Genomic DNA, 27,436 nt, shown 5'->3' on the forward strand with positions numbered 1-27,436 from the left:
TTTTGCATGTCAAAATGGTGCAAGCTACCACAATCACTGGCACCCATTTCCTGAACATCTTATACCCAACATGTATCTTATAACACCATTTGTGTCAGTGCTAATGCAGTAGTTTTACAGCCCACTGCTACCAAGGTGAGAAAGAGTTCAAGGAGAAAATAAAAATGGTTTAATTCATTTGTTGCAACACAGTGTAAGAAAGAGCGGTGAAAGTTCCTTTACAAATATTTTCAACCAAATCCAGCCACATTAACTACTTATTTTTTTGTCTGTTGTTGTGACTCAGTTTTAAGGCATTTATGAATCTGCCTGAAAGTAGAACGAGGACACAGTGCTCAAATATATCGTTCTGCTGCTTTACCCATTACCAAGGAAGTGGCTTAATAATTACATTCAGTTTAAAAAATTGTTTTTAGAGAAAATGTTTTGTGATAAACCAAAAACAAAGCACTTCAGTTACTAAGCTATTTTAACTTTAAATATTAAAACAGAAAACTTTATTTTGTGCTATTGTTTGTTTCTATTTCTTTTTAAAGGTTTCAGTTTGCATTTTCATTTGTAGCAAACCTGACAGTCAACAACTAAGACAAAATACTGTTGACCTCAGTGATCTTGCAAGTGATTATTCCAGGGCTGATACATTAGATGCCATTACAGCTCTGGCTCTTGGACATTGTACATAGGTATATGTGGCATTTATTATCTTGAATACATAATAAGGTATAGAGTACATGAGGCGGAAAGTGTCAAGATTTTAGGTGCACCATCTGTAACGTAAGAGCCATGGTTTAACTTCTACAAAGAGAACCAAGTTCAGTGATATATTCATGCAATTGCTATCATTACGAAGCACTTAATAACTGAAATCACACTTAGAGTAAAACAAGGCAGTTACCACAACTTAACACAACAGAGAATAAAACATACTGCAGCCACTTGAAAATGGCACAGTAACTTTGTTGGAAGACTACACTCAGCAAGAACCAGAAAGTCACCTTTTTCAAGTTCCAGACTATAATTTTATAGCCATTTTCCAATAACTGCACAAGCTAAAAACCGTGAGTCTTTTTGGTTGATGCTGGAATACCTTCAGGACTTCCCTTGTGCAGACCTTAGACCTCTTCAAGAGAGAGAGTTTAAGTTCAGGTGCTCAGGGTGGTGTGTGACGAGCCACAGCCATCCCAGTGAGACAGCTCTGAATAACATGCCTGCAGCACGGCAGGGTCTTCTAGGTTGATGGGACAATCTGAAAATCCTGATGCTCTTTGGAACTATCAAACAGAAGTTTCAGCTCCAGAGAGAAACGCCAAGTCAGAATGAAGGCAAGTGAACAGTAGTGACATCTCCAACAGCGCCATGTCCCGCACCTCTCCTGTTCAGGCACTGTGGCAAGACTGAGTCAAAGGGAAACGGCTGTCTGGTGAAAGAGCTCCACCACTCTCGTAAGCACTTGGGGTTGTCTTTGAAGGTTTTCCATGCAAACTGCACTGAGTTCATGGGATTAGGCATGCCTGCAATCTGAGGCCCTCCTGCTGCAATGGCTGGAGGTATTTCTTCAAGCACAGACTTCAGGTAGCATGGGCGATATCGTTTTTTCCTTTAGAGACATACTTCTTATCCCTTCCCAGAAAAAAAACAAAAAAAAAAAACAAAAAAAAAACATTTCACTTCGTGTGATGTGCCTAAGCAGCAACGTAGGAGATCTCCCACATGACAAAGTCAAAATATTGTCCTCTTTTAGTATGGAGTGACAGGTTGCGATAAATAGACTGGTTTCTCTGACTAACGTGTTCCTACTACCTAGTCACATATTAACGAGCCAGCACGCAGAAGCATGAAGTAATCTTTTGTTTTTCATTAAGTACATAGATTAAAGAGTTGTTATTTTACTGTAATGCACAGAATTATGTCATTTCAGCTTAGAGTAATTGTTAATCACGTCAAATTGAAATGATCCTTGGTTTTGTTTTAAAGAGCATAGAAGAACAAGAAGTAGAGGAAAAACAGAAGTAGAAATGGAATATGAGACTATAGTGAAAGTGAGTGAAACATTCCCCTTTTTATCTAGTAATGCTAATGTTGTTTTCATTTTACATGTCAAAACTTTGAGTCAGGAGCATCCACAATTTACTGCCTGGTGGTTCCTCTGAAATCTTTGAGCAATTACAGCCCTGATTATTATCTGCTAGCTGCATAATATGCCGCCACTGGCCATTACATTCTTTTTATGCTGGTAAAGCAATTTGTGGCTTCTTCAAATCATACCCCACCACATTGTCTGCCTGCCTGCTTTATTTATTGCCGCTTTTGCCCCACCTCAGCGCAGTGGTCAGGGGCTGTGTGTAGCAGCATGATTATACAAGTCGTCTTCCTACAGCCCTTTGGGTCATCAGAATACCCCCTGTTCTCTGCTCACAGTAGCTGCAGTACTCACAGATTAGAAAACCAGGCACTGTTAAATGTCTCTCTGAAGAGGTAAAGATTGATGTGTGGGGAGATATAGGGGTAGGAATTGAGAACATCTAAATGTAGAGAATGAGCTAGGGGAAAGATGCTGAAGGTGGGAATTCTGGGTACCTCTGAAGATCAAGCTTACCAAGAAGATAAATTTAGGATTTGTCATCTGGGACACTAGACTATGGGATAAAGAAAGAAAGGATTAACCAGGGTGTCAGGGCAGCAGGGAAAATTGGGGGGAAAAAAAAAAAAAGAAAAAAAAAAAGACATTTATGAATGTGAATCAGTAAAGCAGGATTAGCGAAGCCTGAAGGGGAAGATTTAGAGGTGAGAGAGTGAGTTTTTCAGGGAGGAAGAACGGAAGACAAATGGAGAAAGGCAGTCAAAGCCTGGAAGAAAGAAGCAAACGGATTAAAGATATTTTTTTCCTTGCTTTATGAGAGGGCTAATGATTAGAACATGATGATAGAGGGAATTAGTATTTCAGAGATATCTCTGCTATCAGGAGACATGATTATGTATAAGTGAGCTCCCTGAAACTTCTTTAAGTATGGTCATGCCAGAGCTTTCACTGACATGGGGATGACAATAAACCATACACCTTTGTCACTGAATCAGTGAATCTTATTTGCTTTGTATTTTTATTTAATATTTCTCTTTCAACTGCTGCCTTCTGCAATGTTTTGATATGTTTTGTTTCTCTTTGAGAACTGCCATAGCTTCTCAGTGAGGACTGTATTTGGTAATAAAACCAACCTTTCTGCTTGCAGCTACCTGGATGCAAAGGATTTTTTTCAACTGCCAGTCAGGCAGTGTTTGCCTTTCTGCGTCTTGTGGCTCAACTCGCACACATGCTCAGGCGTAGAAGAAGCTTTCTCAAGAGTGCTGCAGCTCCACCCTGCTAGGGAATGTCCTTGTATGGCTTGTCACCATCCTATACAAGGCCTTAATAATTGTTTTATAAGTTATAGCCCTTCCTAATGATAACCAAGGCCCAGGTTTTGACACTACACTTCCAGTCTGTGTGGTGCCAATGCTGGTGTTAGCAGCGCTACACCTTCAGCAGTGGTGAAGGAGCATGCTTGCTATGATTGCTGCTCTCCTACCTAGCCAGCAGCAGTGTGTCAATTCCTTGTGCCTCCCTAGGGGTTGTTTTATTAGCCTGCCTGGGGGGGTTGTTTGTTTGTTTATTTTTTAAATGCATATATACTTCCATGGGCATGTACAGGTAAGAAAGAAGGAACCAGCTCTGCGTGTTTGATATGTATCTTGCAAAACAGAGATTTGCTTCTAGACTCTAATGAAATGTAAATGCTAAGTAAGTTCGATTTTCAGCATGTGACTATAACTTGATTGGTCAGGCGTTTTTGTTTTGCTGTGGATTACCTGTCCCTGCCTATATGGACACTAGCATATTTTTCATGTATCTGTACATATCATTATATACTTACAATTTATTTTAATGTTTCTACTATTGAAAAGTGTTTTTCTTAAAAAAGAAGAATGCAGTTAATTCTAAATATTTTTTAGTTCTCTCATTTGATAAGGTCAGCTATTAAAGCTGCTAGGTGGGGCTTTGATTGCATGAATGTTGTTTTCCTCTTGGATACAGGCAAGGCAACTAAAAGTGTGCGTTTCCTGAGCAAAGTAGTTGTGACAAAAGAAAGTAGAGGACATAATGAATATGTTGGCACCTTGACAGTATTCAAAAGAGCGACTTAGTCGAGATGGCAACATTAAATTGGCAATTGTTCATTAAAGAACTGGGATTTCTTTGCTGTTTGTGTTTAAGTGTCATGAGAATATTGATTTCTCTTCCTCAGGGATATTCTGTCTTCCTTTCCTGAAAAGCAGGAGGATAGAAATAGAGCTGAGCTGCCTTGAAACCACTCTGTGAACATTTAAAAAAAGAGAAGTGCTTAACACCGTACATCATTTACATTTTAAACAATATGAGGCCAACTTCGTGTCCCCTGCTTGGGTCAAATCAGGGTATCTTGGGAGGATGGTTGGCAGCTGGGCAATCCAATTGCTTCTGCAAATGTTACCTCAGAGAAGAACCCTGTGGCAGCCATGTAATCACTCATAACACCTCATCTGGTCCACTGCAGTTATTCTTTCCTTTGCTTTGTCCTGCTCTCAGGAGTTCAGCCTCATAGACTACATACAGGGGAATGTGGTATTAGGGAAGCTGTGCATGCTGGAATTACCATTCAGTGTGTCCTACCTGTGCATGAAAACTGGGAAACAACGTGGATCAGCTCTAGGAACACAGGGAGTTCCAACCAGGGAGAAAGGAATCCACCACACAGTTTCACTTGCTCTAAAGGAAATATGAGAATGATGGGAAGTTCTTTTTTCTTCCATTCCCTTCTGCCCCAAGCTCTCATGCTCTGAAGTGGCTGGGTAGGAGGAGGTCAGGTGACACGGAAGGGAAGAGTCAAGTTTTCATGCAGGCCATCAAGATGTATCTCCGCGCTCTCCCCCATACAAGAAACCAGTGACTTTGGGCTGAACAAAACTAATGACCTTAGAGAATATTCATATGCTGGAGAGGTATGTAATCCTTGAGTCATGATAGTAGCTGTGCAGAAATGTAGAGAAATGACCTAAATTCACAGCTTCGTTCAGGAACTATCTGAATCCACTAGTAAACATTAGTCATCTATAGCAGAAACTTTCATTTGATAATAGTGATTGATTTTTGTCAACTTCAGAAACCTAAGAACATCTTTGAGGCAGAATAAGAGAATGTAAACTTAAAAGTCTGGTCTAAACATACAGCTCTTTTTTTTTTTTTTTCCATGCATCCCTTCCAAGCCAGGAAGGGATGGCTTGTGATAGCTCTGAAAAGAAAGACCTAACGGTTACACTTTCCTCATCCTTTAAGATCTTTCAGATAAACACTTAAGTGCATGATAGAGTTTTTCAGTAGGCTTCAGGCATGTGTAGGTGCTGTCTAGAATCAAGCTGGCGTCTTTTCTAAACCTGGATTTTTGTAAGTCCTTTAATGCCTGTTACATACAACTAGAATTCTGTGGTGCAATGTCAGCCTGCATGTTTAATTACTATATGGCCTGTGGGAATGATATTGCATGTGGTAGCTCACATTCTGACATCTTTATTTTCACAAAGTAGGTGTTAATGCCTGAATAAAACATATGGCTTGAAGCACATAGGGCAAATTACTTCACCAACTGCTGATACTGAAGGTTAGTATTTCTAGAACCCATTAGTATATAGAATAGATTATCTCCTGATGTTCTTCTTGAGATTATTTAATACCAGGATATTTAGAGGTATCTGTTTGGCTCAGAGCTTTATTTTGCAGGGTTGCATAGGTCAGTGGGATCTCAGTCTAATATTTCTGCTCACAGGGTGATCTTTTCTGCTGAAAAATCTGAAAGCCCAGATCAGGTTTTGGGAATCAGTATTCCTGATAGGACTGATGGCCTTGGAAGCAATTAATTCTTTCCCTTTTCTTTTAGTAATACATCTTATATTGCTTAGCTTGGATCCTGCTGAAGTTGAGGTGTAATAGGTGTATGAGTCTGTAATACTAAGTAGCATGGAAATTGCAAAACCTCCTGGGAATGATAATTCGCTGTCAGTCTTTTCCTCAAAGACTCATTGAAATTCTGAGCAGGGGCTCATGCTCTCTGTGGCATAATGGAAAAAACTCTGCAGTAACTTCTCCCCAGTTCCATGTCAGTGTTAATGTCTCCTCTTGGCCTGGAATACCCTTCATTCCCATCTGTATTCAGTCAGACACTACTGTGGCTCACATTAGAAAATACTAGTTGATTGAAAATTAATTCAATTTTTAAGTTATTACTCGTTTTTTTTTGTTTGTTTGTTTTTTACTTTTTAGGTGATTTTTTTTTTAAGTCTGGAGTTATTTTCTTGTAATATCAGCTGCTCCTTAATGGCTGCTGCTTCCGCAAAGTAGATTCAGTTAAGTGATATAAACCATGTTTGAGGATTTGATCCAGGCCAAGATCATCTCTTTTTGCAGCTGCAAGAATTCATATAATGTGAAAAAGCAATAAGCTTGCTCAGAGATCTTTTATGTGAATAGTTGTCTGTCTTCCTATACAAACACGAGTAAAGTAGAGCGCATGCATTACAAATATGAATGCTGCCTGCTAAGAAGTTGAGGGTGTCCTGTGCCCTGCTGTGTTGCTTTTTCAAAAGTTTTCTGAGCAAGTAAGCTTCACCACCCTTTCTTCCTAGTGTGGACAACTGTCAGAGGTCACCACCATGACAGTGTCCATTTTCATGTCCAGTTCTGTCAGTACCCAGAGATTTTTCAGTAGGTTTCTCCTTCAATAATATGCAGGAGACCAGAAGAGAAGAAAAAAAAAAAAAAAGAAAATAAAAAAAAAAATGACAAGTGTCTTACCAAAGACCCTTTCTTTAGCTGGGTCTGGTATGAATACTTCAGTAATGTGAATTCTTATAGAAAATCTCTGTTTATGACACTGAAATCAGCATTTTGATTTACATAAAAATAGTCAGATGCCCTCTTATTTTTCGCATATTTTTGTGAGTATATGAGTATATGCGTCCACAAATGTACAGACATGCCATAAGAGAACAGACTCAATATTCACCTTCATTTCCCTCCTATAGCAATTCAATGAGCATTTAGAGGAGCACTTTTTAAATAAGCATGCATATGGTAGAGAACACCTGAGAGTGTTTTTTAACAAAGTTACATGTCAGAATACTGACAGTAGGAAATCTCGCAGTGGCTAGGCTGCATGTCAAAGAGGTTATCATTTTCCATGCACAGAAGTATAAATCACTACTGTCTGAGGATAAAGAGCTGTATTACACACAGAAAGGTAACTGCCTGATGCTCTGCCTTTTCTTATCAAGTAATAGTATAATTAAGTGCAAGATACCAGAGACAGTAAGGTGTAACAGCTTGGTAGCTGTTGTTGTAGCATGCAGAGAAGACTTAAGATAGCAACCTGTTTGTTTCGGTTTGTCTGACTTTAAAGAAGCATCATTCTCAGGTACACTTTCTGATTACCTCCATCAGACATTCTTTACAACAGAGAATATTTCAGCTGCTTGTTCCTAATTTCTGTGGCGGGAAGACACCATTCAGCTGAATGTTCTCTGACTCCTCATGGATGCTGCAGGCATACAAGACTCAGGAAAAAATACCTATCAATTAATAGCTGCACTTTTAAAAATAATTCCACTTCCCCTCACTGCTGCCACTGAGGATAGCGGCTGCAGTCAGCATCTGTGACAGTCCATGCTGTGTACCTCTGACAGATGCCAGTGTGAACCAGCTATAATGGTACAAATGTCGAGTTGTAGTTTCAGCACATCATTGCAGCAAAATATGTCCAGATAAGGGAACTTCTGTTTCAATAAGATCTATTCTGTAAAGACAGTAAGATGTAAAAGAGTGCTTTGAAGCCTTCTTTGAGAGCCTAGAGCCATAGCAGCAAGTAGAAACTAAAATGGTGACTTCTCCTGATGTATAGGTGTTCCCCTGCAACCAGCCTCCCCCCGTCTTCTAGAAAAAGAGTAGCTAAGCTAAATAAAATTCTCATCTACATTTACCTTGCACTTGTAAATGATCCTGTGGCAGAATCTTCTTAATCAGCTGTTCTTCAGGTTATATATGTTGCTGTCCTTCCTTTGCGTTAATCACTGAAGTTCTTTTCTTTTTTGTCTGAAAACAGTCATACTGTATGATCAGAAAATGAATGCACTGAAAATGCAACACTGCAAATTAAACACGTGGATAACAGCTTGTGGCTTCGGTAGTCTGTGTTAACATGTGACAAGCAGAGAATAGTAAACTGAGAAAGAGTTCTCTTGTGAATTCAGTGCCCCCATTATCTCTCCTTCTTTATCCGAAGGGCTGAGGAAATCTTTTTTGTTAGCCAAGACTGCTTGGTGCTTTGGCTTAATTTTCACTGCATAATTTTAAATACAGATTGTGTCTACAGTGCTGCAATTAATGGATAGCCTAAAGACTTATTATTTCAAACTAATTGATATGTAAGAAAGTTTAAATAACATGTGTTAATTTTTTTTTTCTTAGGAATAACTCCTGTAACTAACTCAGAATAATCTTATTACTGTTACATTGAGTAGCAGTTGACTTGCTTATCCACCATTACTAAATCTAATGCTTGTCTGTAGTTCTATAGTTCTAAATCCATTTGCGTTAGATGCAGAAAAGATGGTATTTTATAAATCCTTGTTCTAAAAGATTTTTTTGCAAGTAAATAATATTATTCGTTTCTGAAACTTGCCTACTGTCATTTGAAATGCTCCCCAAATTCAAAATCAGTCTCTGTTATCCTCAGTAGAATGTGTACTTTACAGATATTTTAAATAGAGCTTTAACCCAAGCAACAAGTGTTTTCAAAGTACTGTTGCTTCCTCAAATAACTGAATCACTTTCCATGCGAGACATGTATTTTTCTAGTGTTCATTAAATTTATCTTCAACTAGACTGTGATCAGAACTGGCATGACAGAATACATTGTAAAGTTATAAGACCTCTCAAGAACTTCTTAATGCCTTTGGAAGATGTCAAGTACTGCAGTAATAATAAAATACAGATAGAGCATTAAGAAGATAAGTTCTTTTAATGGAAAGTGGTTTGGTTATACTGCCAATTCTTTTTCTTAAATAAGGTTTTGCACAGTACAAAACTTTTACAAGATAGAGGCTACCAACAGTGATACACACAAATGAAATCAGATTAAAAACAAATCAGAGCTCTAAGGAGGTCATGTTATACATTTTGATGGCATCTCAGTGGAAAAAAAAGCAAAGGACTTAGTGAAGTTCCATGGGATTCATCTCAGTTCAAGCTGGACTCTCCAGTGAACTAAACTTGGATGAACTATATTAAGTTCAGAAGGAGAGAGGCCAGGGACCAAATCCAGCACACACTGATGTCAATAGAAAAGCTCATTCTTCCTGTAGAAGGCTTGAGAGTGGGAGGAGGCCCTGGTGTGGTCTCTGCACACTGAGACCTGTGGGAAAGGAAGGTACTGAAGGAACCGATTCCTCGTGGTGCTGGTCCTTCGTCTGCCTTTCTGGGGGCTGCTCTTTCTCATTGGGCCCGTCATGCTGTTCTTGACTGGCTGTGCCTGAATCCTTCTATACAGGATAGGACACCATAGACAAAAGGTACTTTGTGTCCTTCTCAAACCTGCAGCTTCACACTGTGCACTGAAGTAATTGTTTTCTCTAATTAAGCATGGACTCTCCCTCTTCAGCCCGTTCTCCTGAATACAGCAAGCTGTTACCAGTATGAAGGTATCACTGGCCAGTGTTAGTACGTTGTGGCATTCCTTATTTTCCTGTATCTGCTAGCTATACCTTCTAGGGAATATATTCCTCTTCCTTGGCAAGAGGTCTGACTGCAAAAACTAAGTGTGCTGGTGGCAGTATCATTGACCAATCTGTTCAAGAGGACTTTAAGATGTCCAGCTGCACTGCAAGGTGAAAAATATACCATAGAGCAGACTTCAACATGCAAGTGCTCCTCTGTGTTTACAATTTGCATGCTTTCTATCAGCATAGCCCACTGAATATATTCCACCACACTTGGGAACAGCTGACCTGAGGATCTCTGCTGGCTGGTTGGGCTGCAGCACGGTAAGGGTGGTAGTTGTTCACCCATACTAACTAAAAGAGGGGCGAAACACCTTCAGAGGCTTCCCTTCTTCGTGGAGCTTAGGTGCTCAACAGAAACCCGCATCAGGTTGGGTGCAGAGAGATAAAGATTGCTGGGTCTGGACATGAAAATGGCATCTGACCTTTTCCACAGGAATTTGTTGTCTCTACCTGTCTGTTGAAAGAGGCCTGGATTTTAAGCAGCAACCTGGCCCTGTTTCCTAAACTCTTTCGTGCTTTGCAGCTACCTTCAGTTGCTAAGTCAAGATAGTTGAAAATCCTGATGAGCTTTGGATCTCTGTTTGGGAAAGAGTGTGCATTTTGTGCTATTTAGTGCTGGTGCTTATTTCATTTGACCTGGTTAGTTTTTGCCTGTATTTAAATGGTTGCTGGTACTGTAAATCCAAAACCCATCAAAGTCACTCACTGTCTTCTTCTAAACATAAATGAACTTTGGCTTTGCCTCTTAACAGGAATGAGGCCAACCTACTCTGTGCAGCACTGGGACAAGCTTTTTGTTGTTTATCTAGCATTATGAGTTACCTTATATGTCAATTTTTGCATTGCGGGATGCTTGCTAAACATCATTGAAATAAAGTTTTCTGCATGGCTCATTTAAACTTGATGGGTAATTAGAGACTTGCCTGAGTTTGTGATAGTTAGTGTTAATACGACCTTTGAAAAAAATGTTTAAATAAAAAACAACTGAACTGAAACATTAATCCCTTGAACTTAATCATGAGGATAGCTCCATTAACCTCCCTTTGCATAGTACTCCTTAATCCAGTAATAGCAGTACAGACAAGAAGAGGTATTTTTCCTTTTAAGTTCATTGTAGTATCAGAAAGTAAAGCCTTTGGGCTATTTTTAATGAGGTTGAACCTCTGGGCAGTGCGGCTCTTACATTGAGCTGTAAAGTTTTAAGAGGTACAGTAAAAATTCCATACTAATTTTGCACCCCAAGCCAAAAAAAAAAAGTAAAATAGTGCGCTATGCAATATAGCCTGAAACAATGAGAAGTGGTGTGTATATAGGTGAAAAAAAGATGGAAGTAGAGAGAAATGAAGATAGCAGTACTATATGGACATAGAGCAGCCATTACCAACATCAGACTTTGCATTCTTAGCAGCAATGGTACGACTTAGTTTAATATTAATTATATAATGAATGTAAATTGAGTTCCAACTTTTTGTCATTGTTAAGCTCAGTCTCAACTTCCCTTACACTGCTTTCTTGGAAGTAGAAAGGCCAAAGTACTAAACCATTATTCTTGAAGGATGGAAAGTGAAGGAAAGTAGCTGTGTGTCCACTGTTAAACTTCTGCTAGGCATATAGTAATGCCAAAGTTGAGTGGCTTTGAATATTTTGCCTTCAAGAAGAAAAACACGTTGATTTTTTCTAATGTTTTTACTAACAACAAAAAAGAGAGCAAAGAGAGAGCATTACAGTAATTCATTCTGAGATGGCTAAAATCATGGACAGCAGCTCAAACATATAGGTTATCCTGCCAAAACTTTTCTTTTTTTTTGACAAATAAACTGCGAAAAATTAATAAAAATAAAAAGTCACCTAACCCCACCTGTGAAGCAGAGTAGCAAAGTCAATATAAAACTCAGCTGTGAGGTGAAAATGTGCTTGTGTACTTCTGTTTCATTGCCTTCCCAAAGTGGTCTCCATCCAAGACATGAATCTCTATCTCTCTGTCTCTAGAGGGTTATCTCTCTTGGGTTACTCTTCAAGCACCTGAGAAATTTCATGTTTGGTCTTGAAGATGTGGCTTTCATCAAATTACAAGTATTTACATTTATTATTCGTTTGATCAATATCTGCCTCAAGCTCTGGGTAGCAGAAAGCATATTTAAATTTCCAATTTTAGCACAATAGCATAAAAGCTTGAAAGCTTTTAGAGCACCTAAATGATGTGAGGGACTGTATCTTAATTTTCAAAATTAGCTAATTCTAATTTATTTAAAAAATATTTACCAAACAGGTTAAGACATACATGTAGATAGCTAGAAAAGAATATGCTTATCATCCAGTCATTCATCCACTTAACCTCTAATTGTCTTCTGGGAAAGATAATATACACTGTCAAACTTCTGAAATGACAAAGTGTGATACAGGTAATTCTCTTTTTAAAAAGTCCTTCGCATGTCAAATGAAATTTTCCTTTTATTGGTAAGTTTAGGGATATGTGGGTGTTAGAGCAAAACAGGCTACTTCGCTGAAACAAAAGTTGCACACTACTCCCTCAAAGGAAAGTCTTAGCTTGTAATGTTACATTTTTCTTGTCTTTCCACAACCTTATTTGAAGAAAGACAGCGGTCAGAGGTAGGGCTAATGATCAGAAATGGTATCTGGATTTATTTGGCAGTGTGGCAGTTGCCCCACTGCCTAATTCCAAAGGAAGTGAAGAGCATTGCTGGACTTGAGATATTGCAATAAATAGTAGAAATATTTGTCAGTATTTGCCTAATGTTACTACCATATGCACAGTTACCTGCATACATTTGTGTGTGTCTGATACCTCTGAGTTAGATCCTAAATAGATTTCTTTCATTAGGTTATGTTAGAGAATAATAGATTGGTTGCTAAATTGGCTCATCGTTTGGTGAGATGCGTGTCTCTGCTAATAGTAAAGAGGAAGCTAAATTCATGTTGCTAGTGAGCGGGAAATATTTTGGAATAGCCTTCATTGTTACAAAGGATTACAGAGCTGCAACTACTTGAAAAGATTTTGGAAGAAACTTCTAAGGCTTTGATCTTTATTCAGAGTGCTTGCTTTCTAGTCTAAAAACATTCATTTTAACAGGATATTAACAGAAGGACTGACTGCTCGGAAATTTTCCGAGCACACTTTTCAGCAAGGTTCCATCCTGCAGAGACTTTCTAATATGAAGAGGTATAGCCAGTGCGAGTTATAAGGTTTTATCAGCATGATTATTTTTTGAACTAATGATGGCTTGCTTCTAAAACTCCTTGCAGCTCCCTGACAATAATCAGTGACATGGAAATTATACGGAGCATATACCTGAAGAAGCATGCTATCTTAAGATGCTCAGACCTCAGTGTGTGTTCAGAGCTTTTACTACTCTAAACAGGCTTGAGACCTTGGGCTAAGTAGGAGGGCAGTGCAGACTATCGCAGCGAAAGGAGGTGCCAGACTTAATCATAGGATGTCTCTCTTCCTTTTCCACTGAGTAGCACAGGGATGCCTCTAGAGAGACAGAGAAATAAATTATTTATTTCCTTTTCATTTCATTGTTGTGTTTGAGAAGCAATCTCTCTGCTCAGAGGGAATTTTCTGCAATACTGATGGGATTGCTAGAGATGTCCTGCCAAGAGTCAGACACAGGCTACGCTATAATTATCTGTTAGAAAGGTGGATATGAGAGACTGAAAAGCGCTTTGTTAAACTGTATTCAGAGTTCAGTTTAGGCAAGGATCCAGAAGATGTGGTGTGGGTTTCACCAGTTTTTTCAGGTCTGTACTTCATCAGCTCCTGAGCCCTTGCACAGGAGGCCTTAAGCACCTGAAGCTTTCTTGTCCTGTCTCTCTCCTCTTTCAAAAATAGCCAGAACCTTGCACTCTGCAGAACAGCACCACTTTTAGGCAAAACACATTATATAAGTGGCCCCATGGATTCCAGGACCCCCAGGAGACACCCTACTCAGCTGCTCTGGTGCTGCACAGCTCTGAGAGCCTCGTGTCCTCTAGTCCACCCGGGATTTGAAGTATTTCTGGACTATATTGTTGCTGTTATAACCTCCAGATGTCATTTAAAAGGAGTTTCCAAGGGACTGTTATGGCATCTTGAGCAGAGAGTTGCAATACTGCTACTCTTTCAAGGCTTGTGCTATTGGACAGTCAGCTGCCTGTTTACGGGGTGCAACATGGAAATGAAAAAACCACCATCAGTAGAAGGTAATGGATGCACTGATGTTTTTCTTGCTTGTTTGTTTTGAAGACAGTACCCAAAATATGGACAGCATTTTTTATGAAAAGACCAATTAAGAAGCTCCATTTGAGCTATGTCACTAAAGTTATTTATCCTGGATCCATCCCAGTAAACTAAGGGCAGTATCTGTTGATAGATGAGACTTCAGTGGAATTTCTCTGAATTTATTGCGTTGAAACAGCGCAGATTCTCTTCTGCTTACACTGAAGTTAACTTTCTCTGGTGATAATGAAAAAGAGCAGAATCTAGCCTGTAAATATTATACATATTCATGAAGAAGGGATTTTTTTCCATTCGTACCAGCTCAAATTATCTTTATTGATATGCATCAACAGATGCATAGGTCACATATTTATACAGTCAAAAAAAAAAACAAAAAACAAAAAAAAAACACCACTTGACAGCTTAAGAAAGCATTTTATCCACAAAAAGAAACAATTACACCAAATACTCATCAAAAAGAAGAATGATTCCAAATATACAGTTTACAAGGCACAGAGACTTTGCATGAGAATAAATTGCTGCCCTGCTGAAGAAATAGGAAACAAAGTTACTGTGAATAAAATCCTCCTACAGAATTCAGTACAAGCTCTCTCTTTAAAGAAAATGCAAGAGATCTGAGATTACTAACAATAATATAACTGCCAGTAGGAAAAAGTCACCATTTTAGGCTTTTGCTGCAAGGAACTTCTCTAACTCAAAAGTTTTCATCAGCAGTACACTGCAGGCATATGTATATATAATACATACATAATCTGGGCACCGATAGACTCATCGCTCAAACATTTACTTTTTAATTAGCTCTTGGAATAGATGTTGCTTTAGTATACAGAAAGAAGATAGGAGTTTCTTTATGAGAGTGTTAAAACCTAGGAGCCTAGGTCCCAGGTTTCTTCGCAGTCCCATTGGTTCAATTGAAGTTGCAGTTAATAAAGGTGGAGACGCAGATTGATGAAGGCCCTAAGGTTACAGTCTAATGCCTTGAGACAGCAGATATTAAAGGACTCATTTATATGGGGACTTGTACATTGGGGAAAGCGCAGCAAATCACCTTTGCTTTAATAAGAAGAGACACGAAGCTGAAACATGGAAGATAGCAGTCGGGATGTCAAACAGGGAGCATATGAAGAAGGGAAGATAGCACAATATACAGTTTCTAGATTCCTTGGCTTATAAAGGGCTTCAGGTGCTACACTGATTTTTTCAAGCATCTGTTGGGGCAATTTCTAAAGTAGAGTATCTGGACGGTGAAACCTGCTGACATGGGAAACCAGGGGTGGGTCAGTTGAAAATACAGCTACCCCTGAGCAACGGCCCCTGATCTCAGTCCGAAGTAGCACTAAGATCACGCAGGATAAAATTAGCGTGGTGTCTTAGACCTTGTATGAAGGATTAGGGGAGTTTTATGTGAAAGAAAAAGGGTTTGAGGTGGGGCTAACAGACAGAAAGTCATGAAGTTGGTGTCTCTTGTATCTGTCGTGGTCTGAAAGGTAACGATTATTTGTAGAGGCAGTGGTAGGAGTGCAGCAAAACTGAGATGTCCTTGTCTGAGGACAGGAATCATTAATGGGAGCTTTCCACTCAGTGTAAAGACCACACCAGCTGTCATTTACCTAGTGCAATGCATGTGTCTGTGCTGTCTCTGTTACTGAGTGCCTTTAGGTTTTCTTTAAAGATACCATGCACTGGCATCTTTTTGAGATAAGGCCTCAGCTACCTAACAGCTTTCTTTTAATTTAGCTATATCATCCTTGATTTAAGCCCAAATGTTAACACAGTGGTATGTTCCTTTATGCACTTGCTTACGGTTGCTGGGAGAAAGAGAAAATACTTTTCTTCAAGTCTCTGTTGCTCTCTAATGAGCTCTGCACATGTAGCAATGTTAACTCTGCATTCCCAGCTCTGGCTTCCCAAGAAACTGCATTTCCCAACTGCTTTCTTTGGGCCATTCTTCTACATGGCAGATATACGTATATCACTTTGGGGAAATGCCTGTAGAGGACTCCTGGGTCTCCCCAAACCCATCAGCCTCACCTCAAGTCACCATTTTCCGCAGGCCCCATGGCACGCTGAGCCCCAACGGAGAGACTGAGGCCACAAGAGGCACCAGGACAAGTAAGCAGTGGTTACTCCTTTGTCCTTCCAGCAGAAATCTGCTTAGTGGAAGGAGTAACATGGTTCTTAATAAGAAACTCCTCCTGTTTCCAATTAAACAAAAATTGCTGTCTATAAATCACTTGATCCCTGAGCTCTGTTCCTCAATTTCACTCTCCCTGTTATTGAGCCTCCATCTGCTTTTAACAATTCTTGCTACTCATATGTCTTTTAATGCTGTATCCCTCCAGAATGGCTTTCTAATTAAGTAAGCTCGGAAAATGAAAAGCTGCAGAACAGCAGCTTGCTTGCTCTCTGTACCCTTAATCCAGGAGTCCTGTATGCGCTATTTTGGAAGCTAAATTGAGGTCACTGACATTATGCATATTTGTTGTCTGATGCAGTCTTAAAAGCCCCAAATCCTCTATTCAAAATTATCTTTAGGCATATGGGTCAAACATTTGCAGGAAGAAAAACAATATTTGGAGCTTTAGCAGATTTAGAGAAATGGGGGAGGAGTGAGAAAGGGCCTGCAATTTCAGACCAGTATTTGTGTTGCAGTATGCTTTCACTGACCAGTGAAGACATCAGTGTCACCGGTGTTAACAAAATAAATAGTTAGTTCCAATGATATGTGAAAAGGAAAATGGGAGCTTTGCTAAACAGAAATGTCCTGCAGAGGTTGCAGTCACCCTTTTGTAACGAATCATGTAGAGACTGGTTATTAATTCTTGTCAGAATGTATCCTGATGAAATTGCATAGAAGAAATTAATGCAGTTGAGCTTATCATTAAAAAAAAAAAAAAAAAAAAAAGAACAAGTAGCATTTCTTTGCCACTAAATCTTATACTGCATGTTGGTGGTGCCACAGAAATTAAATTATGGATACAAATCAGTATCAATATCAAAGTGCAACTGGTAAACAAATATAGTAACCATGTACCAAAAAAGTCATTTGTTCTGACATTTTGATACCCTCAACCTCAAGGGAAAATAACGCAAATTACGATTTTTTCATGTTTGGATTCAGAATTCAAAAATTTTTAAATCTTTTCAAAAGATTGAGAATAAAGGGTTGGGAAAGTCAGACATTGTTGGAGATACTGAACTGTTTAGTCCTCACTGCGCATTTTACCTTAATTGTGAAGTCAGGTAATGTTGATTATTTTTCATTCATAATTCCTTCATCACTCACAGCTAGAAAGAGCATGAACAGGGTAAGAAAATATTTATGAATAATGCAAAATAAGATAGATTAAAAAGAAAGGCTAAAAGGAGCGCAAAACTCAGAAAATTGGCCTTACAGAAAAATTGCAAGCAGTATGGAAAATCTGAGACTAAGAAAAGTTTATTTTGAGTCATACTAAATATTTTTCATTGGAAGAACTTCATCAAAACAAATATGGCCTTCATGAATGTTTTTGATTCAACAAAATTACATTTGGTGGATTATTTTTTTTCCACCAAAATGTTTAACCAGTTGTATTTTAGATATAACTTTCTCAAAACATTTTTAAGATTAGTTCTTTAGATGCTTTTCAAGTAGTGACCTTCCCATTATTTTGAGTTGAAAATATATTTTTTAAAAATGTGTCATCAGGATGAATCTCAGTCCTTGTGTGATACTGGGTTGGTTTTATGTTAGATAACTGCCTCAGGGATGGGATCTTACATCAGGGGAACGATACTATGTGGTCACTCTGCTGCGCAGACCAAGCATGCAATCTACCAAGCTGTACAGGGAGGGAAGAGAAGGAAAAATAGTCTGGAAATCACTGTGTTTACTAACTTCTGAAATGCTCCTTTTGAGGTGCAGTGGGAAGAAGAAGCAATGCTCATATTAACAACTTCAAAGTATTCAAACTTCCTGCTGTGACAGGAGGTTGAGAGGTTGGACACAATTTCCCTTAGGCTGCCAAGGTAGAGGTCGGAGGTCAGATGGAAGTGGTGCTGCCTGTCAGCCAGCTGTGTGTCGGTCTGTTGTCTTCAAGCCATCGAGGCTGGCTGTGGGGAGGATGTAACAGACTTTCACATGACCCTGGCAACTGCATCAGCCCACAGATGCGTTCCCAAATTTGTTGTGTGTTTGATTCTTGTATAGATGCTCCAATTACAAGAGGATTGGGAACTCTTTGGGTCTCCATGACCACACACATGCTCACTGGAGACAGCTGGGGTCAAATTTTAGTCCACTGGTTTTATTCACTGCACACAGTAAGGTCTTTGCTCCTGACAGCCGCAATCCTAGATCCAGTTGCCCAAAATGAGAAATATTTGTGCTTGTGCAGATAACTGCTTCCCTTGGGTTGAACTACTGCAAAGGTTTTCTTAACTTTCCTCCACACCTGAAACTTCTTGGTAGCTTGTTATTAGATTCTTATACCTAATTATTCCAGCTTGTTTGCTTTTCCACAGATATTTAAAAAAAAAAAATTGAAATGGAAAAAAAAAAAAAGATTCATAAGCAACGATGAGGGATGAGATCTATTTCAGGTACTGAGAAAAGAGGAGCTCGGTATTCTAAGCTTAAAATTAATGGCAAGATAGTATCAAGTACCCTAAATATGGAGTAATTAAAGATTAAAGGGTTCAATATATTTATTTTCTAATTTTCCAAGTTCTTTTAACCAAAACACTCCATGTGAACTTCAGCACTCCTGGTGACTTGTGTTGGCAGCATGTTGCATTTTTCATGTTATCATTTTATTTTTGTTCTTGGTAGAAACAGAAGTTCATTAGATCACGTTGCAAGTATTCAGAAGTGTAGAGGGGATTGATTGGGATACTCTGAAACCACAATTTCTGCTTCTGTAATTCTTTATTGATCAAAGTTACTGTTTTTAATCCTATGGTCACTATTTTAATGCTGTTATTTTGGTATGCTTCATAATAATAGCTAGGTATAAGTGCTATAAAGAGCTTTCGTAATACCATCTGTTTCCTTCCCTGAGTGCATTTTCCTTGCTTTAAGCGGAATGGCCATATTCACTTTCACCTCCCACATTCCAAGGAAGTGTTGCCGAGGCCTTTCTCTGAATGATGACCCTTTTTGGAAAGCAGTTGTAGCCAAGGATGCCAAAGAGCCCTTTGAAATGAAAGGGAATGCGATCCGATCAGCTGGGCAGCTGGCTGGCCGCCAGGAGCTCTGCTCACTGAAACACAGGCTTAGTCATGTAAAGCCCCGCGCATTTGCTGTCCATGTGGCTAGCTGCTGCCTTGGTTGGAGCTGAGGCTCAAAGGCTGCAGATTTTGTTACTCTGAGGCACAGAGGCCGCATGAGCCCACGCCCGTCGGCCACCCGTGCTACCCAACGCTTGGCTGAAGTCAAAAGGGACCCTCTGGTCCAGGCTGCCTGAGGGAACCCTTGTGGGATACAGGTAACAGAGGAAGGACGGTCGTAATCAAAGCCTCAGCATACCTACTGTGATATGGAGCGGTGGTGCATATAATCACAAACTATACAAGTTCTGGGAAGGACAACTTGGTGTCCCTTTGTCCACAGACTGTTTCAGGCCTGTCATGACAGGTGCACGGTTTGATAAACAGTCATATAGACTGGAGAAGAGCCCCCTTCTAGCCAGATGCAGCTGAGGGTGGCACATCATGAGCTTTATCCCTGCCCAAGTTTAATCTCTCTGCTTTCATCTGTAATTTGAGGGTAACAAAACTGATACATAACTATTTTGTAAAGTTGGTGTAAGCATCATCTGATAGTTTTTTGTTTGTTTTTTTTTTTTAAACTAGCACCATTTGGTAAGAAAAAAAAGGGTAGGTAGATAGAAATGTACATGCAAGAGTTAAAGCTTATGGCCTCAGCCTTCAAGAGTGTAACGTATCCATCTCATATCCCCAAGGACTCCACTGCAAGCATGTAATGACAGCTCCAAATTTTAAAGTATTAGGTAATTGCCTGTAAATGAAATACATGGGAATGAGATTTACCTGAACAAGAAATAATGTTTCCAACCTCCGCAAGATTGATCACAGGTTACATTGATCAGTACAGGCTTTTTTTGTTGGGGTTTAAAGAGAGGCCAGAGGATCAGTAAGAGGGCAAGTAGTGAGCTAACACAAGGAAGAAGGTTGTTTTGTGTTAATGGAATAGTGCTCCAGATAACGATCTGCCCATCTAATCATTAGTCTCATTTTCCCCTCCTTGTCAGGCACTAAAATCCTAAAAGCAGCTGTAGTCACCTTGCTTAGTAGCTACAGAGCAAAGAAATGCAGATAGGTGGACTTGCACTGGGAAGCAACCCAAGTAGACAGCAAACTGACCAGTAAGAGCACACTGGACCAGAGGCTGGTGGGGTGCTGGTTGTACAGAGAGCTTTTTATACACACACCCACACGCCCACCTGCCCTTTGCCACCTATTCAGTTTGTGCATTATCGGTCCAAGAGTCTTCAGTGCGCAGCAGGACAGGATTACAGGGACGCTTTAAGCAGCTGGGTGGCCAGCAGCAAAAGGCTACGTGTACTTCTAGGCAACACCAGCCCGTTTCAGCTGGTGTTTCATAATGGTACCTGACGTGGCACTTTGTCACAGAGTCAGAAAGGTGAATAAAAGATGTACATGACTACTGCTGCTAATGGGAGGACAACCTCCCATTCATGCATGAGCCATCATCTCCCTGTAGGGCCACAAAATATCATTGTCTGATAAAAGGACGCTGAGACTTAAAAAACAGTGCAAGCAACTTGTTTCTTTAACCCTGACCCACAGCCGTTTGCCAGTGTTGTTAGGGGCTGGTGGTTTAAGGCGAAACACACGTCTAAAGCATTGTGAGTCTGCTGCAGGTTTGCAACCTCCAGGCTCACTGAAAAAGACCTCAGTGAGCTGTTGGGTCTGGCAGTGGGTTGGCTGTGGTGTGCCCAGCCTCACCTGTTCTGCTCTTGTTTGCAGCTGAGTCCTGTGTGATAGCTTGGGAGTCAGTGAATGGGCTCTGAGGTGCTTATTTGAAGCTGAGCAGAGGGAAAGACTGATGATGCCTTTGAAATAAAAAAAAAAAAAAAAAAAAAAAAACACTCATTTTTACACACGGTTACAGTTTTAATCAACCCTCCTTGTCTACTGTCTGTTCCTTCTCAACTAACTTCAACCTTTTCATGATTAGATATCTATATAGACTGTCTCTGGAGACACTGAAGAGAGAGAGGTAGCTCCAGATTCATGTCATTTCTATTAAACACTCGACTTAGGGGGGATTATCCGCTGGAGGCACTTAGGAGGTGAATATTAGGCTCAACTGCTTTATAACAACATGCTTATGGTTGCACTGGGCTCAGAAAAGGTTCTGTTTCTGAGGGATTTCAATTATTTCTATTGCTCTTGAACCTAATTAAGCAAATCAAGGTTCTGAAGGAAGTTAAGAGACAGGAGATTTTCCCTGACTTTTGATTTTACATGCCTCTTTCTATATCAGAAGTGCCCCAAATGTACAAGCTCAGTTCCTCCATATACAACAAGGGGGTGGAGCAGCCCTTCATCCCCACCTCTGGCTCAGATGTTCCTGTGCAAAGAATTTAATGTCCTTACATAAAGCCTCGTCTTCCAGTGCTCTAGAGCCTTTCCCTTCACTCTTAGATTATAAAAAAAAAAATAAATTGTGTGCAGGGCTGCCTGTCCCTACAGGAGCTTCAGCTAGGTGATGCCTGGAGGGGGAGGGAGTGCTTGGACACTGTTCCCATGGGTTGTGCTGGGCAATGAGGGACGATCAGCACAGTTTGTTTGTTTTTTGTTGGTTTTTTTCCTGCAAACCATGCTGTAAGCGTGGTTTCTCTCTCTCTAACACATTACTGTTGGAAGAGTTATCACAACAGAGACAAAAGGAATATCCCTTCAAAATATCTAGACGTAAAGCCAAAAAAACAAGAGTTCAAAAGAAGAGTACCACGTGAAAGAAGGGTGCTATGGTAGTGATTGAGTAACTTTTGATACAAATGTGTATTTTAGCAGCGTGGTGTATTTAATGCAACCAGACTTGTTGGTGTTTATCAGCAGTGTGTCGCCAAGGTGGGAAATGGAGGCTGGAGCAGCGGGAAGATTGCCAGAAACAAGGCAGGGAATGAGCTTTAGAAGAAGAAAACAGAAGGAAAAGGCTAGATCTTAGGTATTGAGGAAGAAAAGCTGCAAAATTTGTCTAATGCAGATCTAGACCAGGTGAGCTAAGGACATTGATTTGCACATCAGGAGAAAGGAGAAGAGGCCTCACAAAAAAAAAAAAGTCAGAGATGCAGGATGAAAACCAGGACAGAAGCACAGGGAATGGGATTGGAAGGGCTCAGAGGGAGGTGTTGTGGTGAAGTCACATGCTGTGGGCAGGAGATGGATGGTAAGAGTAGCGTAGGTCCTAATGTTTGAGTAAAAATGTGTATTGCCTGCTGAGATCCATCGCGGTGGGGTGAATACTTGAAACTAGATTGACTAGACTTAAGCATAGAGCTGAAGAATCAGAATTCCTAGCATCTTTATACAAAAAAATACAGCTCAAAATACATTTGTCTAAGAAACTATTGCAAAACTGCTGCAGCTACAGTTAGCAGAATCTGACTCCCTCTTTTTAAGGTGGGTGGATGGGTGGATGGATGGACGGACAGCACGCTAGCAGGATTTGGCTTTGGAACTCACCCCTTTTGCTTCCTGCCATGTTCAGATTGGTCATGAAGAAAAAATTGGCTTTGTCTTCAGTTGAAACTTCCATTCGCATTAACGCTTTTTAAAGAATGGATCATGCAGATCCTTATATGGGCACTAAAAACAAAGGCTAATCGAGTAAATACTGGGAAAGGGCCCACAGCTTCCTGAAGACTGATAGCCAGATTTCTTTCTGCATGCTTTTTGCATCCTGTTGATGATATGACACTTTTTCCCTAGTAATGTCCAAGACACATACTGCATTAATCAGATAATGTAACTTTCCATGATCTAGCCCTAAAAAATGTAATTTAACTTTTTTCCCTCCCTCTCTGACTCTCTTTGACAACTGAGTTTTTTCCTAATGGTTTCTCCAACCCAAGAAATTTGGCACAAGTTATTATATTGTTCTCTGAGCAATGTTTGTGGTGTGATTAATGTGTGATTTGCTACCTGAAGCTTAATTAAGGCCATGATCTTTCAAAGGCTTATCCATGATCCTTACTATACCTGAATAAGGAGTTGTGAAAGCCGGTGGGACTGTGGGCACCAATACAGTTAAACCATGAGTATTTTAAGGATTTGGGTAGCCAAGCATGATACCCAAAACCAGTCTTATGCACAAAGGGCTGCACTTTCCTTCAGCTTTGCAATGACTGCATGGTTATTAATGGGCATATTATAATTGTGGTGCTAATATGGAAAAGAAATTAATATATTTTTGAATCATGCAGAAATGAGTTATTAATTTCCCTCCCCGCCCCTCATGTGGTACTTTCCCCAACCGTATCTAAGGTAAGTCACATCAGATACAACTGAAGACAGCTTGTTTGTTTTGTTGCAGTTGCAGGTGGAACTTGATCAGGAATATCAAGACAAATTCAAAAGACTGCCTTTGGAAATTCTGGAGTTTGTACAGGAAGCCATGAAAGGGAAAATCAGTGAAGATGGAGACCACAGTTCTGCCCCCTCTTCCCTGGCATCTGACAGTGGAAAATCAAATCATAAACCTCTGCAAAGTGAAGAGGAATTGGAGGAAGATAATTCAGAAAAAGTGTTTGATACTACTTTTTAACTGCCCAAGCAACAATCAGTGCACCAGGGCGCACCACTCCCCAGCTGCCTGGCTCTGCTTTCCCAAAGTGAGCTGCCACTGAAGTGCTTCGGAAGGCAGGAGGAATCTGCATTCAAGTGCACGTTTCCCAAAAGGAACGTTTTATAAAGTATTGTGCAAAGGTCTTCATTCTCATTCTTCCTCTTATTATTATGCTAAAGCTTAGTGCAGTTGTAATGGAAAAATTAATATGTTAATCATCCTCTCTCTCTCTCTCTCTCTTTTTTTTTTTGGCCAATATTCAATGGGTAATTTTCTGGCCATGTTCACTGTTGAGAATGTTTAATGAAGACCAGTGTATTGAACAGAGACAAATGTGTGCAGATTTCCTTTTGAAGTGCCAGTGCAAAGTGCTCCAAACTAATACAGATCCTAGAGAATATTATAACAGTACTTAATTGTATTTGTTTCCTACTTTATAACTGCACCTTGACAGCTGTACCATCATTTTACATTTGCACTGAAACATTTAATCCTTTTTAGCTTTGCAAGCACTGGTGGCTTGCTGTCTTGATATTATGTTTATCATGTGGAAAGAAATATATTTGCTGCTGAAAATTCTTGGAACTGTGGAGACGAGAGAGAAACAAAAAGAAGAAATTTGCCTGGAGATTGTCAGTGTCTGTGTATGTCTGTGTTTGTTACACTGTGTGGGTGCATATATGTTTGTATATATATATATATATATATGTGCACACACATCTGTCTATATACACACATGGCATGTTTCTGTTTGAAGTCAGCATGGTCTGTTGGCCAAATGAAAAGTTTCAGGGATACGTGAATAGAGAGTCTTTATGAAAGCTAACATCTGGGTTATACTGATATAAAATAGTCATTGAATCATGAAATTCTTTTTGTGGTGTTAGTGTTGTAAATCAAAGTAGATTTAGAATATAAATTTGATATATATTTTGCAGACACAAAAGTATTGATTTTAAGTATCATATTTTAAGCTTACTGAATTTGATAGGATTATAAAATGTTTAGGACTACAGTATTTGAAATTTAACAGAATCTTCCATTATTTTTAAGACTGAGGTTCAGTTTTACTAAGGTCTGAAATTTAAAAGCAAAATATAAAAACCTGATCACTGTTATTTAAAAATGTATATTAATCCGTTTAACTGACTTCTTAATATAAGAACAATCAAAGTTAATGTACTGTATGATATGCATGAGAGAAGTAACAGCACATTTTCAGAAATTTATATCAAACAACAGAGAGACTTCAGGAAAGTCAGGATATTTGGAAAGGTAAAGAAATGCTATTCTCTGGCATCTGATATTAACAGAAGTAGGAATTATGAAACATTACAGATGGATTCTTATTTGTCCCCAAGCCACTGCGTGATGCTAAAGACTTCTCCCTCAGCCACGTAGCGAAAAGGTTTATTACGGCAAAAAACAGATTTGCATGGAGCGGCTTGATCCTGCAAATTCCCATCGACAACCTAACACTGCGTACTACTGGGTTCAGTGGAACTATTTGGGGTAATAATGTTCACACACATTTGTAAGATTGGGGCCTTACTTTGTATTCAAAAGCAAACAGAGAAAGAAGTAAATTAGGTAGAAAGGCATTTAAATACATTATAACAGTTAAGTTACTTTACCTCCTTTCCCTCAGGATTTTAGTACTTTAAAGTAACTTATTTTATTTAAATTTAAGCAATAAAATACAAATCAAGCTTAAAATTTCAGTTAAGTAAGTGTGTATATATATAAGTTCAAATCATAGACGACAAACAGTATTTTGATGTTTCTTTTTAAATTTAGAGCAGAAATAAAATTGCACATTGTTTGAAAATCATATTTTGGATTAAAACTATTCTGATTGATGATGATGAAATTAATGAGCATAAAATTCAACAATCTCATTTCCATCTTAATACTAGAGAAGGTGAATCCTCTGTAAATCTTTATTTTGCACTTTGAAATCAAGCTTAATCATTCATGGAAAATGAAGAGTCAAGATGTAATGCTGCATTTTATAAAGTAAAAATGACATACTGTCTAAATAATTAAAAGAATAAACTGATAGCAGTCTTCACAATAAAACTGAAGACTATTGCATTATAGAATTCATTGTACAGTGCAGGCTTTTAGGTAAAATCTTAGCTCCTTTGAATTTCAGTGCTACATTCCCATGGACTTCAGCGGAGCCAGGACTTCACCACAGTCTTCAAAGAAAGTTGGGGAAATACCAATTAACCTTTTATTTATATTTTAAAAAAGAAAAAAAGAAGAAAAAAAAAAGAAAAAAAAACTTCTGGTTGGATTAAGTATACTATCAGCTGTAGTCATTTTACAGTACGTTTGTATTTGACCATTTACTGTACTCACATTTTTTTATATCTGTACAGTGCCACTTTCTGCAGGTGTAAGGTAGTGTGTAATACTGTACATCTTGCATTGTTCAAACTATTTCAGTGAAACAGATATCATTTAATATTGATATTACTTGAACTAGAGTAAGATAATGAAAAAGGGTCTTTATGATGTGCAAGTCTTGTGCCTTTTATGTATTTGCCTTGTTCCGTGTTGAATGTGTGGAAATGCTGTATCGTGGACTTTATGCTGTATAGAATAGAGCTGTCTATATTAAACTAGGTTGTGCACTTCAGATATCTTTACACTACTGAAAATAGCTTGTTTTTGGCAGTTTAAACAGAATTTTAAAAATTCTAATGAAGGCCAGACATTTTAGATTTAACATGTTCATAATTATGTTAATTAATGCTCATGTATTAGCTAAACATTCACTGAAAGATAACTAAAGGGACATCATTGCTTGCCTTTCTTTGAAATCAGTGTTGCTCTTGTACATTGTATTAATAGTGTCCGTGATTGATTAGTCCTTGATGATTTGCTTTCAAAGTAGGATGAAATATTTCAGTTAACTTGTACATATTTTTTTGGTTCTTCAATCTATGATTGTTTCAGAGGCATAATTCACATTTTTGTAAAAATTCTATGCAATTTTGTGGCATGATGTTTCTTCCACTTGTAATTTTATGTGCTTACATTACAGATCCAAAGGACAAATAAAAATTTCTTAACACAAAGTGGTTGTTCTCTGTGTTCATTGACTCTATAGTGGCAGTTGACTCAGGAGACCTTCCTGACCTCAGTGGCCTTACACCAAGCCCTCTGATCTCAAAAAGGGCAGTGGCACAAGAAGCCAATGAGTTTTCCCTGCAGGCCCTTGTGTTTGCTACAATAAGAACAAGAAATTGTACATGTGAGGACATCCTCTGCCCCTGCCAGGGAAAATATGTATTTGCTGCTGTTCTGAAAAAAAGAAATGGAAAACAGAAAAAGTGCATGGCAGCTAATGGACTGATAGGAATATTTATTGGTTTACAGGACAGGCTGTTGTAGGACAACAACTGCATGATTTTTAGCCATACTTGTAAACTACCTCAACAAATTATAGCAGCCTTACTTCTTTCCATTGCCCCAGCTGTTTCACTAATCATCTATGCAATTATATATGTGCTGTGAAATGTACCTTT

At 39.0% G+C, this 27,436-nt stretch overlaps 1 protein-coding gene and 1 long non-coding RNA gene across 13 annotated transcripts in view; one reads left to right on the top strand and one right to left on the bottom strand.

Annotated features, from left to right (window-relative positions):
- Positions 1–26,986, top strand: part of PLCB1 (phospholipase C beta 1) — a 376,029-nt gene extending 349,043 nt beyond the window's left edge. For 3 of the 10 annotated variants that reach the window (XM_027455554.3, XM_072035249.1, XM_072035247.1), the window contains one exon: positions 23,649–26,986. In XM_027455554.3, the coding sequence (XP_027311355.1) occupies positions 23,649–23,879 (231 nt within the window). In that variant the 3' untranslated portion in view covers positions 23,880–26,986. Of the gene's footprint in view, positions 1–1,282; positions 1,421–1,974; positions 2,040–3,227; positions 4,240–4,280; positions 4,897–16,133; positions 16,193–23,648 lie in introns of those variants that run through there. The other 7 variants (XM_027455561.3, XM_027455560.3, XM_038177045.2 and 4 more) reach the window with 7 other exon arrangements.
- The window catches only part of LOC113843373 (uncharacterized), a 68,187-nt gene continuing 40,897 nt past the window's right edge, over positions 147–27,436 (bottom strand). For 2 of the 3 annotated variants that reach the window (XR_011807954.1, XR_003496652.3), the window contains 2 exons: positions 8,041–8,152; positions 147–1,620 (listed from right to left, as the gene is read on the bottom strand). This is a non-coding gene — a long non-coding RNA (uncharacterized lncRNA). Of the gene's footprint in view, positions 1,621–4,684; positions 4,781–8,040; positions 8,153–27,436 lie in introns of all 3 variants that reach the window. The other variant, XR_005264528.2, reaches the window with a different exon arrangement.

The sequence above is a fragment of the Anas platyrhynchos genome, chromosome 3 (assembly GCF_047663525.1).
Source record: "Anas platyrhynchos isolate ZD024472 breed Pekin duck chromosome 3, IASCAAS_PekinDuck_T2T, whole genome shotgun sequence".
Lineage (NCBI taxonomy): Eukaryota > Metazoa > Chordata > Aves > Anseriformes > Anatidae > Anas > Anas platyrhynchos.